The sequence below is a fragment of the Hypanus sabinus genome, chromosome 14, assembly GCF_030144855.1.
Source record: "Hypanus sabinus isolate sHypSab1 chromosome 14, sHypSab1.hap1, whole genome shotgun sequence".
Taxonomy (NCBI): Eukaryota; Metazoa; Chordata; class Chondrichthyes; order Myliobatiformes; family Dasyatidae; genus Hypanus; species Hypanus sabinus.
The window spans coordinates 14,607,552-14,627,997 of record NC_082719.1 but is presented as its reverse complement, the minus strand read 5'-3'; the positions used below and the strand labels follow the sequence as shown (position 1 = coordinate 14,627,997).

The 20,446-nt window shown below is 42.2% G+C and overlaps 1 protein-coding gene across 1 annotated transcript in view; it reads right to left on the bottom strand.

Moving 5' to 3' along the window:
* Nucleotides 1–2,409: 2,409 nt before the first annotated feature.
* LOC132404374 (arylsulfatase J-like) overlaps nt 2,410–20,446 on the bottom strand; it is a 33,487-nt gene continuing 15,450 nt past the window's right edge. Inside the window, exon 2 of the mRNA XM_059988516.1 lies at nt 2,410–4,260. Within this exon, the coding sequence (XP_059844499.1) occupies nt 2,889–4,260 (1,372 nt within the window). The 3' untranslated portion in view covers nt 2,410–2,888. The remainder of the gene's footprint in view (nt 4,261–20,446) is intronic.

Sequence of the window (20,446 nt, the reverse complement as noted above, 5' to 3'; positions counted from 1 at the left end):
ACATGTCGAGGAACTAACTAGAGAGCAGGCCATTCTAGATTGGGTATTGAGCAATGAGGAAGGGTTTGTTAGCAATCTTGTCGTGCGAGGCCCCTTGGGTAAGAGTGACCATAATATGGTGGAATTCTTCATTAAGATGGAGAGTGACATAGTTAATTCAGAAACAAAGGTTCTGAACTTAAAGAAGGGTAACTTTGAAGGTATGAGACGTGAATTAGCTAAGATAGACTGGCAAATGATACTTAAAGGCTTGATGGTGGATATGCAATGGCAAGCATTTAAAGATCGCATGGATGAACTACAACAATTGTTCATCCCAGTTTGGCAAAAGAATAAACCAGGGAAGGTAGTGCACCCGTGGCTGACAAGGGAAATTAGGGATAGTATCAGCTCCAAAGAAGAAACATATAAATTAGCAACAAAAAGCGGCACACCTGAGGACTGGGAGAAATTCAGAGTCCAGCAGAGGAGGACAAAGGGCTTAATTAGGAAAGGGAAAAAAGATTATGAGAGAAAGCTGGCAGAGAACATAAAAACTGACTGTAAAAGCTTTTATAGATACATGAAAAGAAAAAGATTGGTCAAGACAAATGTAGGTCCTTTACAGTCAGAAACAGGTGAATTGATCATAGGGAACAAAGACATGGCAGACCAATTGATTAACTACTTTGGTTCTGTCTTCACTAAGGAGGACATAAATAATCTTCTGGAAATAGTAAGGGACCGAGGGTCTAGTGAGATGGAGGAACTGAGGGAAATACATGTTAGTAGGGAAGTGGTGTTAGGTAGCCCAGGGCCAGATGGTCTGCATCCCAGAGTGCTTAAGGAAGTAGCCCAAGAAATAGTGGATGCATTAGTGATAATTTTTCAAAACTCTTTAGATTCTGGATTAGTTCCTGAGGATTGGAGGGTGGCTAATATAACCCCACTTTTTAAAAAAGGAGGGAATGAGAAACCGGGGAATTATAGACCGGTTAGTCTGACATCGCTGGTGGGGAAAATGCTAGAGTTGGTTATCAAAGATGTGATGACAGCACATTTGGAAAGAGGTGAAATGATTGGACAAAGTCTGCATGGATTTGTGAAAGGAAAATCATGTCTGACAAATCTTGTAGAATTTTTTGAAGATGTAACTAGTAGAGTAGATAGGGGAGAGCCAGTGGATGTGGTATATTTAGATTTTCAAAAGGATTTTGACAAGGTCCCACACAGAAGATTAGTGTGCAAAGTTAAAGCACATGGTATTGGGGGTATGGTATTGATGTGGATAGAGAATTGGTTGGGAGACAGGAAGCAAAGAGTGGGAGTAAACGGGACCTTTTCAGAATGGTAGGCAGTGACTAGTGGGGTACCACAAGGCTCAGTGCTGGGACCCCAGTTGTTTACAATATATATTAATGATTTAGACGAGGGAATGAAATGCAGCATCTCCAAGGTTGCGGATGACACGGAGCTGGGCAGTGGTGTTAGCTGTGAAGAGGATATGTTGGCATTCATAGCAAAAGGATTTGAGTACAGGAGCAGGGAGGTTCTACTGCAGTTGTGCAAGGCCTTGGTGAGACTGCACCTAGAATATTGTGTGCAGTTTTGGTCCCCTAATCTGAGGAACGACATTCTTGCCATAGAGGGAGTACAAAGAAGGTTCACCAGATTGATTCCTGGGATGGCAGAACTTTCATATGAAGAAAGACTGGATCGACTAGGCTTATACTCACTGGAATTTAGAAGATTGAGGGGGGATCTTATTGAAACGTATAAAATTCTAACGGGATTGGACAGGCTAGGTGCAAGAAGATTGTTTCCAAATTTGGGGAAGTCCAGAACGAGGGGTCACAGTTTAAGGATAAAGGATAAGCCTTTTAGGACCGAGATGAGGAAAATCTTCACACAGAGAGTGGTGAATCTGTGGAATTCTCTGCCACAGGAAACAATTGAGGCCGGTTCATTGGCTATATTTAAGAGGAAGTTAGATATGGCCCTTGTGGCTAAAGGGATCAGGGGGTATGGAGAGAAAGCAGGTATGGGGTTCTGAGCCATGATCATACTGAATGGTGGTGCAGGCTCGAAGGGCCGAATGGCCTACTCCTGCACCTGTTTTCTATGTTTCTATGTTTCTAATAAAGCTGAAGTGAATATTGGACTGGTGACACCCTGGCCTCAGTGGTCATAATGGCAAGTGTACACAAATTGGTGCTGAATCAGATAGTGTCCTCTGGTCTATCCAATTTGTCCACCCACATTGCCCAGTAGTTGACAGGGGTGATTGTGGTAAGGTTTGGCAGTCCCAAGCTGCAGCACTTCACACTCCCATCATGGGATTGCAATAGGTTCCACACAAGCTTAATATGATTTCCACCTGGAAACATTCAGAGCCACAGAAAAATAAATAATTTTCAGGACTGTATTTATTTATTGAACTTATTATAATAATTTCATTTGCTATTGGAATGTTTTGAGAAATCCGATATAACAGTTAATGTTAGGAATGTCTGCTCCCAAACTTGAACCAAATGCTAAAAAAATATATATTTTAAGCACCCCTGAGAAGAAAGGGACATCCTTGATTTCTATTAAAATGTAACTATACATTTTTAAAAAATAAATATACTTTTGCAGCAGATTATTTAACAAGATGTTTCACACGGCGTCTTCTTCTGTTTGGTGAGCTGTGCTAAAGGAGTCCCTGCCCTTTCGTTGACCAGCCCTCATTAATCTTCCATTGTTGGTGATACAAAAGACATGGGTAGGCAAAAGTTCTCTCAGATTATACTTTTTTTTTGTTTACAAATCACAATTTACTAACATCAGCACCATTTTAAAGTGTAATATGCCAATGGCACTTGCTAAACATTTTCCATTTATATAAATTAAAAATTTCAAAGTGAATACTAACCCCAAACAGGCTTTTTGAAACGCAATTTTGTGTTACAGATGCTACATGCTCTAGCTTCTGTATTGCTATTAATTATATTATTTTCCTCTCCATCCCCATTCTCCCATGGGACCCAAGCACCACCATTAAGTGTTGGGTGGCTTCGAGGATCTTTAGGTGGGTATTTAACAGGAACTGCAGTTTTGTTGTATTGAACAAGTCTTAAGAGTAACCTCTTGACAACCTCTGGGTACTGTTGAGAAAGATCAACTCTTTCATATGGATCAGCAGTTATGTTAAACAGCCACAGTGATTTTCCTTTAGGCCATAGTATTCTTTCCAGATTCCACCACTTCCCGCCAAAGTTTGGGAAGGTTTGGGGTGGGATCCAGTCACTCAGACCCGGATTCCCCGTCAATAATTTCCAGTCTTTAACTCGGATTGCTGCTTGGATTGCTGTGTCCCAAATTCCAAATCCGTCACGAGGTGATCTGGTTTTAACACGAGTGTAAAGGGGGTCAATGTTATGCAGGATATCCATCCGTGGAGAGGGTTTGCCTTCACTTATAGTCTCCCAAACATCATATCCATCAAGCCCCAAATCCTCCTCCAGCTCTCCTTCTGCCAGTGTTACGAGAGTAGGATACCAGTCTGTAATGTGCATTAGTCCCCGACTCACACTCCCTTTGTTTTTAATGAGTGGGCTGTGCACAAAGCCAACGCCACGAATTCCTCCTTCCCAGTACGTTCCTTTCCGTCCACGGAGTGGCCAGTTGCTTCCCCCTGCCAAGGGTTGCCCTCCATTGTCTGAAGAGTAAATAATGACACTGTTGTCATAGTAACCATATTTTCTTAATGCCTTTGTAAGATTATTTACTGCTTCATCCAAACATGTCACCATAGCAGCATATCTCCGCCGACCTAAGTTGTCTATTGACATGTATTGGCCCAGGTATTTCTTTGGTACTTGTAGGGGTGTGTGAACAGCCTGGAAAGCAATGTACAGAAAGAGTGGTTTCTGAGGGTTGTGAGCTGCTAGAATGTCCACTGCTTTCTGAGTATATAGGAAAGTAGAATAAGAGTGAGCCCTGTACTCCCAAGCCACATTTTCATCCTTATGCAAGTCATAGCCACACGTTTTTGGCCCATCACAGATTTCGTGGGTGTAGTAATCACCACTGCCCGTGAGTGACCCGAAAAATGTATCAAATCCTTTACGTGTGGGCAGACACTCTTTTTTATAAAATCCTAGATGCCATTTTCCAATCATGTGCGTTGAATAGCCAGCTTCTTGAAGCTTTTGAGGTAGTGTTACATTAGTAAGGGGTATGCAGTTGGGTTGTCCAGCCCTTATGATAGAGTGTTGAAGTCCCGTGTGTATCTGATACCTACAAAACAAATAAAAAATCTGCATTAAGCAGCTGTACAATATGGTATCTCCAGTCCACCTGCACTTTTTACACTGTTGTGAATAGTGAGTGACCATTGCACAATGTAAGGTGCTGTCACAGAAACAACTAGTCATTTGCGAAGTATTTGAACTGGTTCAGCTTCTCAATTAATCAGTCCAAAGTGCCATTGTAAGCAGTACGGTGAATGAATAAACAAAAGAGGAATGAGGCAGAGAGTGAGATAAAAGAAAAATGTTTTTAATATCTCCAGCAGCAATTAAATGCTGGAAGAATGAGATTTCACATTTGAGTAAGTTAATTTTCAGTGCCAGGGAGTTGCTTAACAGTGATTAAGACCGACCACTCTGTTAAAAGGGTAGTTGGAATGGAATGGGCAAATAATAACTTCTGTGGCTCTGTACAAATTGCTTGTGTAAAAAATAAAAACTGAGCAAACAAAGTACAGGGGAACAATATGGTACAGAGTGATAAAGATGGATTTACCGCTGACAACCAGATAAAATAGTAACAGGATCAAACTATATTAAGCCAAAATATTGCCATGCCAAGGTACTTAAATTAGGCTCCAAAAGATCTTTAGAATAAGACCAAATAAATACAAAGTTATGGCTACTAGGAGTTAAAGAGTTTTGTGGACAGTCAGAAATTTGTACCATTTGAAGTTATACAGTACACCACAATGGTATTTAAGAATATGCACTCAAAAGAATGAGGAAAATCAGGCATTCAAGCGGATGTGCTCTGTTGCTTAGCAACCCTGGGTTAAATGCTGCACAGCAATAGCACGCAAGTCTAGAGTATTCAAATAAGCCTTAAACAAACACTTACGTATTGGGGTACACTGTATGTTTCTGTACCTCTCGGAGAAATGCTTTACTTTTCTGCACTTTTCTACACAAAATCAAAATGATATGTTCAAGGAAAGGGAAAAAGAGTTGATTGTCTAATGGATTTTCATGAAAATTCACCAAATTGTAATTTGGCCTTTCATTATCTTAGTCAAGTTAATCTCAAAAACAAAATACGCGGTGTGACACAGTCTAGTGACTTTGATGCTGAGAATATTGCATGCTTTTTAACATTAATTCTTGCATTCTCTCAACTTGGGCAGAACAGGACAGATTTCCTTCAATAATAAAACTGTTCCAAGGGATGACGTGAGAGAGGTTCTTCATTTTGCTGCCAAAGTTTTGCATTTTCACTTCTGGGATTATCTTAATGTACTACCAGCTGTAAGATATGTTGTATTAGAATTAAGATAGAATATGGGCATGCTGTAGAAAGATACAAAATTTAGAATGTGAAGCAACGAAGAGAATTCATTACTCTTGGGACAGAATCCCAGCACAACATCAGTGCTGAGGAGAGCATCCTAACTGGTTGCATCACCGTCTGGTATGGAGGGGCCACTGCACAGGATTGGAAAGAGCTGCAGAAAGTTGTAAACTCAGCCAGCTCCATCTCAGGCACTAGTCTCCCCAGAATTGAGGACACTTTCAAAAGGTGATGCCTCAGAAGAGCAGCATCTGTCATCCCATCACCCAGGATATAGAACATACATAGAATAGTACAGCACAGTACAGGCCCTTCAGCCCACAATGTTGTGCCGACCCTTAAACCCTGCTTCCCATATAACCCTCCAACTTAAGTTCCTCCATATACCTGTCTAGTAGTCTTTTAAACTTCACTAATGTATCTGCCTCCACCACTGACTCAGGCAGTGCATTCCACGCACCAACCACTCCGAGTAAAAAACCTTCCTCTAATGTCCCCCTTGAACATCCCAACCCTTACCTTAAAGCCATGTCCTCTTTTATTGAGCAGTGGTGACCTGGGGAAGAGGTGTTGGCTGTCCAATCTATCTATTCCTCTTAATATCTTGTACACCTCTATCATGTCTCCTCTCATCCTCCTTCTCTCCAAAGAGTAAAGCCTTAGCTCCCTTAATCTCTGATCATAATCCATACTCTCTAAACCAGGCAGCATCCTGGTAAATCTCCTCTGTACCCTTTCCAATGCTTCCACATCCTTCCTATAGTGAGGTGACCAGAACTGGACACAGTACTCCGTGTGGCCTAGCCAGAGTTTTATAGAGCTGCATCATCACCTTGCGACTCTTAAACTCTATCCCTCGACTTATGAAAGCTAACACCTCATAAGCTTTCTTAACTACCCTATCTACCTGTGAGGCAACTTTCAGGGATCTGTGGACATGTACCCCCAGATCCCTCTGCTCCTCCACACTCCCAAGTATTCTGCCCTTTACTTTGTACTTTGCCTTGGAGTTTGTCCTTCCAAAGTGTACCACCTCAGACTTCTCTGGGTTGAACTCCATCTGCCACTTCTCAGCCCACTTCTGCATCCTATCAATGTCTCTCTGCAATCATCGACAATCCTCAACACTATCCACAACACCACCAACCTTTGTGTCGTCTGCAAACTTGCCAACCCACCCTTCTACACCCACATCCAGGTCGTTAATAAAAATCACAAAGAGTAGAGGTCCCAGAACCGATCCTTATGGAACACTACTAGTCACAACCCTCCAAACCTGTCCTCTTTCCATAGCTGTCAGGAGGTTCAAGAACCTGAAATCACACAATGAACATTACACAACATATGCCAATGATATTAGATCTGATTCTGGAGCTAATCTTTTTACCTATAGTGAGTTGGCTTCTTTAACTCCTGCTAATTTCTTGGGTCCAGGAATAATTAACATTCATAATCAAAGGATGCAATACTTGCAAGTATGTTTAATTTGTGGCCGTCTATAATGCCCCTTTTACATCATAATCTGTTTAAAATTATATCCACATGCTATGGTCAGATTCCACACTGCAAGATGTTGCTGAAACCTTCTCCAACATTTAGAAGCATAGAAAATCTAGAGCACAATACAGGCCCTTCAGCTCACAAAGCTGTGCCGAATATACCCTTACTTTAAAAATTACCTAGGCTTACCCAAAGCACTCTTTTTCTAAGCTCCATGTACCTATCCAGGAGTCTCTTAAAAGATCCTATTGTATCTGCCTCCACCACCGTTGCTGGCAGCGCATTCCACGCACTCACCACTCTCTGCGTAAATAACTTAACCCTACCATCTCCCCTGTACCTACTCCCCAGCACCTTCAAATTGTGCCCTCTTGTGCTAGCCATTTCAGTCCTGGGAAAAAGCCTCCGACTATCCACATGATCAATGCCTCTCATCATCTTGTATACCTCTATCATGTCACCTCTCATCCTCTGTCGCTCCAAGGAGAAAAGGCCGAGTCACTCAACCTATTCTCATAAGGTATGCTTCCCAATCCAGGCAACATCCTTGTAAATCTCCTCTGCACCCTTTCTATGGTTTCCACATCCTTCCTGTAGTGAGGCGACCAGAACTGAGCACAGTACTCCAAGTGGGGTCTGACCAGGGTCCTATATAGCTGCAACAATACCTCTGGGCTCTTAAACTCAAATCCACAATTGATGAAGGCCAATGCACCGTATGTTTTCTTAACCACAGAGACAACCTGCGCAGCAGCTTTGATTATCCTATGGACTCGGACCCCAAGATCCCTCTGATCCTCCACACTGCCAAGAGTCTTACCATTAACATCATATTCTGCCATCATATTTGACCTACCCAAGTGAATCACCTCACACTGATCTGGGTTGAACTCCATCTGCCACTTCTCAGCCCAGTTTTGCAACCTATTGATGTCCCGCTGTAACCTCTGACAGTCCTCCACACTATCCATAACACCTCCAACCTTTGTGTCATTAGCAAATTTTCTAACCCATTCCTCCACTTCCTCATCCAGGTCATTTATAAAAATCACGAAGAGTATGATCAGAGCAGATACCTGAAGCACACCGCTGGTCACCGACCTCCATGAAGAATATGACCCATCTACAACCACTCTTTGCCTTCTGTGGGCAAGCCAGTTCTGGATCCACAAAGCATTGCCCCATGAATCTCATGCCTCCTTACTTTTTCAAAAAACCTTGCATGGGGTACCTTATAAAATGTCTTGCTGAAATCCATACACACTACATCTACTACTCTATCTTCATCAATATGTTTCATCAGATCCTCAGAAAATTCAATCAGGCTCGGAAGACACAACCTGCCCTTGACAAAGCCATGCTGACTATTCCTCATCATATTATGCCTCTCTAAATGTTCATAAAGCTTGCCTCTCAGGATCTTCTCCATCAACTTACCAACCACTGAAGTAAGACCAACTGGTCTATAATTTCCCGAGCTATTTCTACTCCTTTTCCTGTAAAGGGAACAACATTCGCAACCCTCTAATCCCTTGGAACCTCTCCTGTCCCCATTGGTGATGCAAAGATCATTGCCAGAGGCTCAGCAATCTCCTCCCTCGCCTCCCACAGTAGCCTGGGGTACATCTTGTCTGGTCCCAGTGACTTATCCAACTTGATATTTTCCAAAAGATCCAGCACATTCTCTTCCTTAATATCTACAAGCTCAAGCTTTTCAGTCCACTGTAAGTCATCCCTGCAATCACCAAGATCCTTTTCCGTAGTGAATACTGAAGCAAAGTATTCATTAAGTACCTCTGCTATCTCCCCCGGTTCCATACACAATTTTCCACTGTCACACTTGATTGGTCCTATTTTGTCATGTCTTATCATCTTGCTCTTCACATACTTGTAGAATGCCTTGGAGTTTTCCTTAATCCTGGCTGCCAAGGCCTTCTCATGGCCCTTTCTGGCTCTCCTAATTTCATTCTTACGCTCCTTGCTGTTAGCCTTATAATCTTCTAGATCTCTATCATTACCTAGTTTTTGAACTTTTAGTAAGCTCTTCTTTACTACTTGACTAGATTTACAACAGCCTTTCTACACCACGGTTCCTGTACCCTACAATCCTTTTCCTGTCTCATTGGAACCTATGCAGAACCACATGCAAATATCCCCTGAACATTTGCCACATTTCTTACATACGTTTCTCTGAGAACATCTGTTTTCCATTTATGCTTCCAAGTTCCTGCCTGATAGCCTGATGTTCCTAACTTGTTTGCTCCTGTCCCTCTCCAAAGCTATGGTGAAGGAGATAGAATTGTGATCACTATCTCCAAAATGCTCTCCCACTGAGAGACCTGACACCTGACCAGGTTCATTTCCCAATACCAGATCAAGTACAGTCTCTCCTCTTGTAGGCTTATCTACATATTGTGTCAAGAAACCTTCCTGAACACACCTAACAAACTCTACCCCATCTAAACCCCTCACTCTAGGGAGATGCCAACTGATATTTGGGAAATTAAAATCTCCCACCACAACAACCCTGTTAATATTTTACCTTTCCAGAATCTGTCTCCCTATCTGCTCTTCAATGTCCCTGTTACTATTAGGTGGTCTATAAAAAATACCTAGTAGAGTTATTGACCACTTTCTGTTCCTTCCACCCACAGAGATTCCGTAGACAATACCTCCACGACTTTCTCCTTTTCTGTAGTAGTGACACTATCTCTGATCAACAGTGTCACGTCCCCACCTCATTTGTCTCCCTCCCTGTCCTTTCTGAAACATCTAAAGTCTGGCAATTGAAATAATCGTTCCTGCCCCTGAGCCATCCAAGTTTGTGTAATGGCCACAACATCTTAGCTCCAAGTACTGATCCTATGAAACAGAAAAATTTACGTGCATCAGAGATTACAAATATAAATTCCAGTTAATTCCAGATTTAATAGACAATAGACAATAGGTGCAGAAGTAGACCATTCGGCCCCTCGAGTCTGCACCGCCATTCTGAGATCATGGCTGATTATTCACTATCAATACCCAGTCCCTGCCTTGTCCCCATATCCCTTGATTCCCCTATCCATCAGATATCTATCTAGCTCCTTCTTGAAAGCATCCAGAGAATTGGCCTCTTTCGAGGCAGTGCATTCCACACCTCCACAACTCTCTGGGAGAAGAAGTTTTTCCTCAACTCTGTTTTAAATAACTGACCTCTTATTCTCAATCCATGCCCTCTGGTACTGGACTCTCCCAACATCTGGAACATATTTCCTGCCTCAATCCTATCAAATCCTTTAATTATCTTAAACGTTTCAATCAGATCCCCTCTCAATCTCCTCAATTCCAGTGTGTACAAGCCCAATCTCTCCAATCTCTCTGCGTAAGACAGCCCTGCCATCCCAGGAATCAACCTAGTGAATCTACGCTGCACTTCCTCAATTGCCAGAATGTCCTTCCTTAAACCTGGAGACCAAAACTGTACACAATATTCCAGGTGTGGTCTCACCAGGGCCCTGTACAAATGCAAAAGGACATCCTTGCTCTTGTACTCAATTCCCCTTGTAATAAAGGCCAACATTCCATTTGACCTCTTCACTGCTTGTTGCACTTGCTCACTCACCTTCATTGACTGATCAACTAGGACTCCTAGGTCTCTTTGCATTTCTCCCTTACCTATCTCTACAACGTTCAGACAATACTCTGCCCTCTTGTTCCTGCTTCCAAAGTGGATAACTTCACATTTATTCACATTGAATGACATCTGCCAAGTATCTGCCCACTCACCCAGCCTATCCAATTCTCCCTGTATTCTCCTAACGTCCTCTTCGCATGTCACACTGCCACCCAGTTTAGTATCGTCAGCAGACTTGCTGATATAGTTTTCAATGCCCTCATCTAAATCGTTGACATAAATCGTAAAGAGCTGTGGTCCCAATACAGAGCCCTGTGGTACCCCACTAGTCACCTCCAGCCAGTCCGAGAAACACCCATTCACTGCTACCCTTTGCTTTCTATCTGCCAACCAGTTTTCTATCCATGTTGAAACCCTGCCCCCAATGCCATGAGCTCTGATTTTACTCACCAATATCCTATGTGGCACCTTATCGAATGCCTTCTGAAAATCTAGGTACACAACATCCACTGGCTTACCCTCGTCTAACATCCTTGTTACACCCTCAAAAAACTCCAACAGATTAGTCAAGCATGATTTGCCCTTGGTAAATCCATGCTGGCTCGGCCTAAACCTATTACTGCCATCAAGATGTGCCACTATTTCGTCCTTAATAATGGACTCAAGCATCTTCCCCACGACTGACATTAGGCTAACAGGGTGATAGTTCTCCGTTTTCTCCTTCCCTCCCTTCTTGAAAAGTGGGATAACATTAGCCACTCTCCAATCTTCAGGAACTGATCCTGAATCTAAGGAACATTGGAAAATGATTACCAATGCATCCGCAATTTCCTGAGCCACCTCTTTTAGAACCCTCGGATGCAGACCATCTGGACCCGGGGATTTATTAGCCTTCAGTCCTACCAGTCTACTCATCACAGTTTCTTTCCTAATGTCAATCTGTCTCAATTCCTCTGATATCTTATGACCCTGGCCCATCCATACATCTGGGAGATTGCTTGTGTCCTCCCTGGTGAAGACAGATCTAAAGTACGCATTAAATTCTGTTGCCATTTCCCTGTTTCCCATAACAGTTTCTCCCAATTCATTCTTCAAGGGGCCAACATTGTTCTTAACTATCTTCTTTCTCTTCACATAGCTAAAAATGGTTCAATATGTTAATTCATAATGAGTAATTTTCAACTTTACCAGCTGGACAGTGATTTTAATAGAATAATTTTATTAGATTAAGAATAACCCGTGTTTCCTATCAAGCTGATGGTCCACTCTTCCATGCTACTGAAATCTGCAATATTGAAAATTATCCCCAAACTATAACTGCACGAGGAAGTAAGTCAATCAGTAGAGTAAATAGCAATTTTGTGAACCAGCAGTTTTTGAGAATAATTAGGGCTTAAACAATGTATGACAAGCTAAAATGCTAAAGCAGAAATAGGAATTAAAAATAAACCATAAATTCTGTTTATCATTTTATAAGTGAACAAATACAATTGATATTGACCTGATGTTGGCATACAGTGGGAAACCTGGATAATTTTTCAACTACCTGCCTTCTCAAGAAATACAAACTTTGACTATGTGATGTCTGAATATTTAGTTCTGGATGTACAAAATGCTTTGCAAAGGTACAGGTTAATTACTCTTGTAAAATAGCAGGCAAAACAAATAATGTAAGTGTACATAGGATTTGTATGACAGAGAATGAACAGAGAGTTAAAATAGGCAGTACCTATTCATATTGGGATGCCTTTGGCTGAGAATTTTATCTTCAGATTCAGGAGATACCTAGGATCTTACCACAGGTGAATGAGGATGAGGCTTTCAGGGGTATTTACTCTGTAATCCATGCTCTTGGTGCAACCCTCGAGTGCTGAGCTTTCAGTAGAAAACGATGGTGGGGGGATAAGCTCAGAGGCGTTTCTTCCTTGTGTTAATGGAGACAAAGGCTAAGGATCCATCTCCGGCGCCTTAATGTTGTTTTGGTCTCCTCTACCTGGGTTTTACCCTACTCTTCAGCCTTAAGCCTAAAAGTAATCCGGGCAATTATAGGCCGGTAAATTTGACGTTTGTAGTAGGTAAGTTATTGGAAGGAGTACTAAGAGATAGGATCTACAAGTATTTTGATGGACAGGGACTTACTAGGGAGAGTCAACATGGCTTTGAGCATGGTAGGTCATGTTTAACAAATCTATTAGAGTTTTTCAAGGAGGTTACAAGGAAAGTGGATGAAGGGAAGGCAGTGGATGTTGTCTACATGGACTTCAGTAAGGCCTTTGACAAGGTCCCACATGGGAGGTTAGTTAGGAAGATTCAGTCGCTAGGTATATATGGTGAGGTAGTAAATTGGATTAGACATTGGCTCAAAGGGAGAAGCCAGGGAGTGGTAGTGGAGAATTGCTACTCTGAGTGGAGGCCTGTGTCTAGTGGTGTGCCACAGGGATCAATGCTGGGTCCATTGTTATTTGTCATCTATACTCTCCCAGAGAGTTGTGGAGGTGTGGAATGCACTGCCTCGGAAGACGGTGGAGGCCAATTCTCTGGATGCTTTCAAGAAGGATCTAGATAGATATCTGATGGATAGGGGAATCAAGGGATATGGGGACAAGGCAGGGACTGGGTATTGATAGCGAATGATCAGCCATGATCTCAGAATGGTGGTGCAGACTCAAGGGGCCGAATGGTCTACTTCTGCACCTATTGTCTATTGTCTATTGTCTATATCAATGATCTGGATGATAATGTGGCAAATTGAATCAGCAAATTTGCTGATGATACAAAGATTGGAGGTATAGTAGACACTGAGGAAGGTTTTTAAAGCTTGCAGAGTGATCTGGACCAGCTGGAAAAATGGGCTGAAAAATGGCAGATGGAGTTTAATACAGACAAGTATGAGGTATTGCTCTTTGTAAGGAGAAACCAAGGTAGAACATACGAGGTAAATGGTAGGACATTGAGGAGTGCAGTAGAACACTTTTGTGTTCCCTAAAAGTGGCATCACAGGTAGATAGGGTAGTAAAGAGAGCTTTTGGTACATTAGCATTTATAAATCAAAGTATTGAGTATAAGAGTTGGAATGTAATGGTGAGGTTGTATAAGGCATTGGTGAGGCCAAATTTGGAGTATTGTGTGCAGTTTCAGAACATAGAATAGTACAGCACATTACAGGCCCTTCAGCCCACAATGTTGTGCTGACCCTCAAACCCTGCCTCACATATAACCCCCCCACCTTAAATTCCTCCATATACCTCTCCTGTAGTCTCTTAGACTTCACTAGTGATTCTGCCTTCACCTCTGACTCAGGCAGTGCATTCCACGCACCAACCACTCTGAGTGAAAAACCTTCCTCTAATATCCCCCTTGAACTTCTCTCCCCTTAACTTAAAGCCATGTCCTCTTGTACTGAGCAGTGGTGCCCTGGGGAAGAGGCGCTGGCTGTCCACTCTGTCTATTCCTCTTAATATCTTGTACACCTCTATCACGTCTCCTCTCATCCTCCTTCTCTCCAAAGAGTAAAGCCCTAGCTCCCTTAATCTCTGATCATAATCCATACTCTCTAAACCAGGCAGCATCCTCGTAAATCTCCTCTGTACCCTTTCCAATGCTTCAACATCCTTCCTATAGTGAGACAACCAGAACTGGACACAGTACTCCAAGTGTGGCCTAACCAGAATTTTATAGAGCTGCATCATTACATCGTGTCTCTTAAAATGTATCCCTTGACTTATGAAAACTAACACTTCATAAGCTTTCTTAACTACCCTATCTACCTGTGAGGCAACTTTCAGGGATCTGTGGACATGTATCCCCAGATCCCTCTGCTCCTCCACACTACCAAGTATCCTGCCATTTACTTTGTACTCTGCCTTGGAGTTTGTCTTTCCAAAGTGTACCACCTCACACTTCTCTGGGTTGAACTCCATCTGCCACTTCTCAGCCCACTTCTGCGTCCTATCAATGTCTCTCCGCAATCTTCGACAATCCACTACACTATCTACAACACCACCAACCTTTGTGTCATCTGCAAACTTGCCAATCCACCCTTCTACACCCACATCCAGGTTGTTAATAAAAATCACAAAAAGTAGAGGTCCCAGAACTGATCCTTCTGGGACACCACTAGTCACAACCCTCCAATCTGAATGTACTCTCTCCACCACAACCCTCTGCCTTCTGCAGGCAAGACAATTCTGAATCCACCTGGCCAAGCTTCCCTGGATCCCATGCCTTCTGACTTTCTGAATAAACCTACCATGTGGAACCTTGTCAAATACCTTACTAAAATCCATGTAGATCACATCCACTGCACTACCCTCATCTATATGCCTGATCACCTCCTCAAAAAACTCTATCAGGCTTGTTAGGCACAATCTGCCCTTCACAAAGCCATGCTGACTGTCCCTGATCAGACCATGATTCTCTAAATGCCCATAGATCCTATCTCAAAGAATCTTTTCTAATAGCTTTCCCACCACAGATGTAAGGCTCACTGGTCTATAATTACCCGGACTATCCCTACTACCTTTTTTGAACAAGGGGACAACATTCGCCTCCCTCCAATCTTCCGGTACCATTCCTATGGACAATGAGGACATAAAGATCCTAGCCAGAGGCTCAGCAATCTCTTCCCTCGCCTCGTGGAGCAGCCTGGGGAATATTCTGTCGGGCCCTGGGGACATATCCATCCTAATGTATTTTAACAACTCCAACACCTCCTCTCCCTTAATATCTACATGCTCCAGTGAGGTCTACAACCTCACTCATATTGTCCTCACCGTCGTCAAGTTCCCTCTCATTGGTGAATACCAAAGAGAAGTATTCATTGAGGACCTTGCTCACTTCCACAGCCTCCAGGCACATCTTCCCACTTTTATCTCTAATTGGTCCTACCTTCACTCCTGTCATCCTTCTGTTCTTCACATAATTGAAGAATGCCTTGGGGTTTTCCTTTACCCTACTCGCCAAGGCCTTCTCATGCCCCCTTCTTGCTCTTCTCAGCCCCTTCTTAAGCTCCTTTCTTGCTACCTTATATTTCTCAATAGACCCATCTGATCCTTGCTTCCTAAACCTCATGTATGCTGCCTTCTTCCACCTGACTAGATTTTCCACTTCACTTGTCACCCATGGTTCCTTCACCCTACTATTCTTTATCTTCCTCACCAGGACAAATTTATCCCTAACATCCTGGTCACCAAATTTCAGGAAGGATATTAATAAGGTTGAAAGAGTGCAGAGAAGGTTTACAAGGATATTGCCGGGACTTGAGAAACTGAGTTACAGAGAAAGGTTGAATAGGTTAGGACTTTATTCCCTGGAGCATAGAAGAATGAGGGGGGACTTGATAGAGGTATATAAAATTATGATGGGTATAGATAGAGTGAATGCAAGCAGGCTTTTTCCACTGAGGCTAGGGGAGAAAAAACTCCAAGGACATGGGTTAAGGGTGAAGGGGGAAAAGTTTAAAGGGAACATTAGGGGCACTTCTTCACACAGTGGTGGGAGTGGGAATGAGCTGCCAGATGAAGTGGTAAATGCGGGCTCCCTTTTAACATTTAAGAGAAACTTGGACAGGTACATTGATGAAGAGTGTATGGAGGGATATGGGCCGGGTGCAGGTCAGTGGGATTAGGCAGAAAAATGATTTGGCACAGCCAAGAAGGGCCAAAAGGCCTGTTTCTGTGCTGTAATGTTCTATGGTTCTATGGTTATGATTGATCTGCCCCTAGATGTGCCCTGGTACTTGCAAACATTCCCAAAGGAGTGTAGCAGCCTGAAATCCCATTCCCACTCACCAAACCCATTATTGTTGCTTCATGGTTTGGACAGATGTCAATATCTCAACAGTAAGACAAAGCCCAAGCAGAAACTGGAGCTTCAGGAAGGTATATTCATGTGAACCTACCAGCCACTCCAACCCTTGCACACCACATTTACACCCACACTTCAAACGGGATCATTTATTGGTATAAGCATAATAAAGTAAGCTTTGAAAAGATCAGCATAAAACTGTAACAATATCAATTACATTATTACTTGAAAAGGAATATGCTGTTCCACCACATAGTCTGGCAGAGCTGAAATGTTTCTGTTTCACTTTCCATAGATGCTGCCTAATCTACTGAGTGCTTCATGCATTTTTTTGCTGTTAATATTTAACAGTTGTTACTTTCCATTACAGCATGATTCCATGCTTTTCTGAAAATGTGCTACCAGTGAAGATGTGATAACTTTATGTGAATGCTTCAGAATTAGCATTTCAGGTAACACTGCAGCACAGAACACAGAACAGGTCAGCACAAGAACAGGTTTTTCTGCCCATGATGTTGCACCATACCAATTAAACAAATCCCTCCTGCCTGCATAATGTCTCGTTAATTCCCCATCCTCTGCACATTCGTGTGCTTATATAAGACCCTCCTTAACTTTTCTATTGCTTTTGCCTCCAACATCCCTGGCAGTGCATTCCAGGCACCTCCATTCCCTCTGGGAAATCTCCTGCATATCTCCTTTAAGTTTATCCCCTCTCACCTTAAATACATGCCCTCTAGTATTAAACATTTCAACTCTGGGAAAACTCTGGCTATCTACACTTCTCATAACCTTATAAACTTCCATCAGGTCTCCTCACAGCCACCAGTGCTCCAGACCAAGCAATCCATTTACCCTATCTCTCCTATTGCACGTGTCCTCTAATTCAGGCAGCATCTTCTGCACTCTCTCCGATACTGCCACGTCCTCCCGATAATGGGACAATTAGAGTCCAATTCAGTACTCCAGATACAGCCTAACCAAAATTATATAAAACTGTCTTGACTAAGCAAGGCAAGCAAGCATGGTGTATGCTTTTTTTTAAAAAAAAAACACCTGATCAAGCTGTGTAGCCACTGTTGACTTGGGCCTCAAGACCTTTCTGAACATCAAAACTGTTAAGGGTCTTGCTATTAACAGTCCCCTTATATTGTACTTCCTAGAGTGCAGTACCTCAGATTTGCTGGATTAAACTCCTCCTGCCACTTTTCAGTCTATATCTGCAGCGTACTGTGATGAGAAGCCTAGGTGAGGATAGTAAAGACCCAAGTGCTGGAGCATCCAAGAGTACAATCGAGACACAATACAAGACTGAAATGAAATGAGCACAGGGTTCGAATCCAGACGCTTGACAAAAATCCAAAGTGGAGCTGTTGATTGAACCCCGAACCCCAGTTCAGCTGCCCTTTGAATATCAAAATCCTGGCACCAAAACATGGCCGCCAATTAGTGGGGTGGGCCTGAATCTCTAAAGGGGCCTTGTCAGTTATTCCTATTCCAGAGATTCAGAGCTTCTAAACCCTGGAAGGTGGAACAGTCAGGTACATATCATAACACATACATATTCCATTGTATCATTCAGCAGTATCCACACTATATCACCAAACTTTGTATAGTCAGCAAAATTACTAACTCACCCATCTACAGTACATTTTATCCAGGTCATTTATATTCATTACATTCAGCAGAGATCCTAGTACAGATAAGTGTGAAATACCACCAGATACCTCATGGTCCTGCAGCCAGAACAACTCCATTTGACCTCTACTTCCTGTCTTCTATGGGCAACCAAATTTTGAATTGAAACAACAAAGCCATATGGGCCTTATGCATGTTAATCTTCTGAATGAGCCTACCATGACGTACCTTGCCAAATGCCATTCTGAAATTCACAGCTCTACCTTTATCCATCACCTTTGTCATCGCCTCAACAAGCTCATTAACGTTAGTAAAATATAGCCTAAGTCACACAAAGTCATGCTGACTGTCCCTAATTAGGTCAGGGTTTTCTAAACGCACACAAATCCTGTCTGTAAGAATCCTCTCCAATAGCTTCCCACACTGACGTGAAGCTCATAGATCTATAATTTCCAGGACTACTCCTATTTCTCTTCTTGAGTAGTGGGCAATATTACCTACTTGCAAGTTCTCTGGCCCTTTGTCTATAGCAAAGACCTTGCTCAAGGCCTTGGCAACCTCATTTTCTCGGTCTCTCTTAATAACCCGGGGTATATTCCTGGGTTCATGGGGACTTATCAACCTTACTGTTCTCTAAGAGACCCAGCACTACTTCCTTCTTTATCTCAAAATGCTCTAGCAAGTTTGCAGGTTCCATACTGAACTCGCTATCCTCCACATCCTTTCCTTGTAAATACCTAGATAAAGTACTCACTTAGGAGCTCACACACATCTTTCATATCCGAGCATTTGTTCCCTCTATTCTCTATTCTGGTCCCACTTATTCCTTAGTTACCCTGCTCTTGATGAATGTATAAAATATCTAGGGATTCTCTTTAATCTTCTTGCCAAGAACATTTCATGGCCCCTTCTGGCACTCTGAATTCCCTTCTTGTTTTCTTTTCGAACTTTTTTATAATCCTCAAAGGCTCCATTTGATTTTAGCTTTCTAAAACTTACGTGCGCTTTCTTTTTCTTCCTGACTAAATTCACTCTCTCTCTCAACTTCAAAAATTCCTTTACCCTGCCTTGCTTGTCCCTCCTTCTTACTCAAATGTAACAATCCTGTACTCAGTGCAGTTGGTTATTAAATATCCTCCACGTCAGATGGAGACTTGCCCAATAAACAGCTGTTCCCAATTAACTCTAGTTCTTGCCCAATTCTCTCGTAATTTGCTATGCTTCAAATTAATACTCTTCCACAAGGTCCATTATTTTCCTTATTTATAGCTATCATAAAAATTAAATTATGATCACTCTTCCCCAAGTTTTCTCTACTGAAAGGTCAGTAACTTGCCCAGGAACATTTGCCAACACCACATCTACCCTAGTTGGATTATGTACATACTTATTTAAGAAACCCTCCTGGCTGTACGTAATAAATCCTGCCTCATTTAAGCTCAGGAAGTCTCATTCTCTATAGGGAAGTGGAAGTCATTCATGATAACAATCCTATTGTATTTACAGCTTTCTCTAAACTGCCTGCATGCCAGTTCCTCAATGTCCCTGGTGTTTGCACCTCTTATTTTTGAATAAGACATTTGCAATTAGTGGATGAGCAATTAGTCCATTCTGTCCCATTGGGTGTAGCTGTGAAATTAGCTCTAGTTATTCCTATCTATTTTTTATAAGACATTAAACTCCTGCACATTGGGTCTTTTTTAAAAAAATAGGTTCTACTGTGTTTCTTTGATTTGTTGCTGCCTGTAAGGAGATGAATCTCAAGGTTGTATATAGTATATATACCTTGATAATAAATGAACTTTCAACCTGCTGGTCATCCCTGTCCCTTCATAATGGCCACAAGAACGTAATTCCATATACTGATACGTGCTCCAAATTCATAACCCTTAATTTTAAAACTCCCAGTATTAAAATAATCCACCTCAATCCATCAGTCCAATTGTGCCTGTTATTTTGTTCCTGCCTGTCCTTCTTTACTGAGTCATGACATCTACTTTCCTCTCAATCCCTCCATTTTCTGTCTTGGTGCCTTGATTCTTATTCTCATGCAAAATGACTTAAAACCCTCCTGAGAAGCACTAGCTATCTAGCAATTCTCCGGCCAGGACAATGGTTCCTCCTGACCAGGAGCTTGCTTGTAATCTTTCTGCTAGAAGCAGATACATTAGGTGACAGCTGTTGCCATAAACATCTTCCTTCTCCTATTGCTATTTGGATTAACAATGCCCCTTTAAAAGATCTAGTTACTGGCCATATTTATCATATATACAGTCAGAATGCAAACTATTTGGAACCATTCCCATTCTAAACTGGGTATAGTTAGCA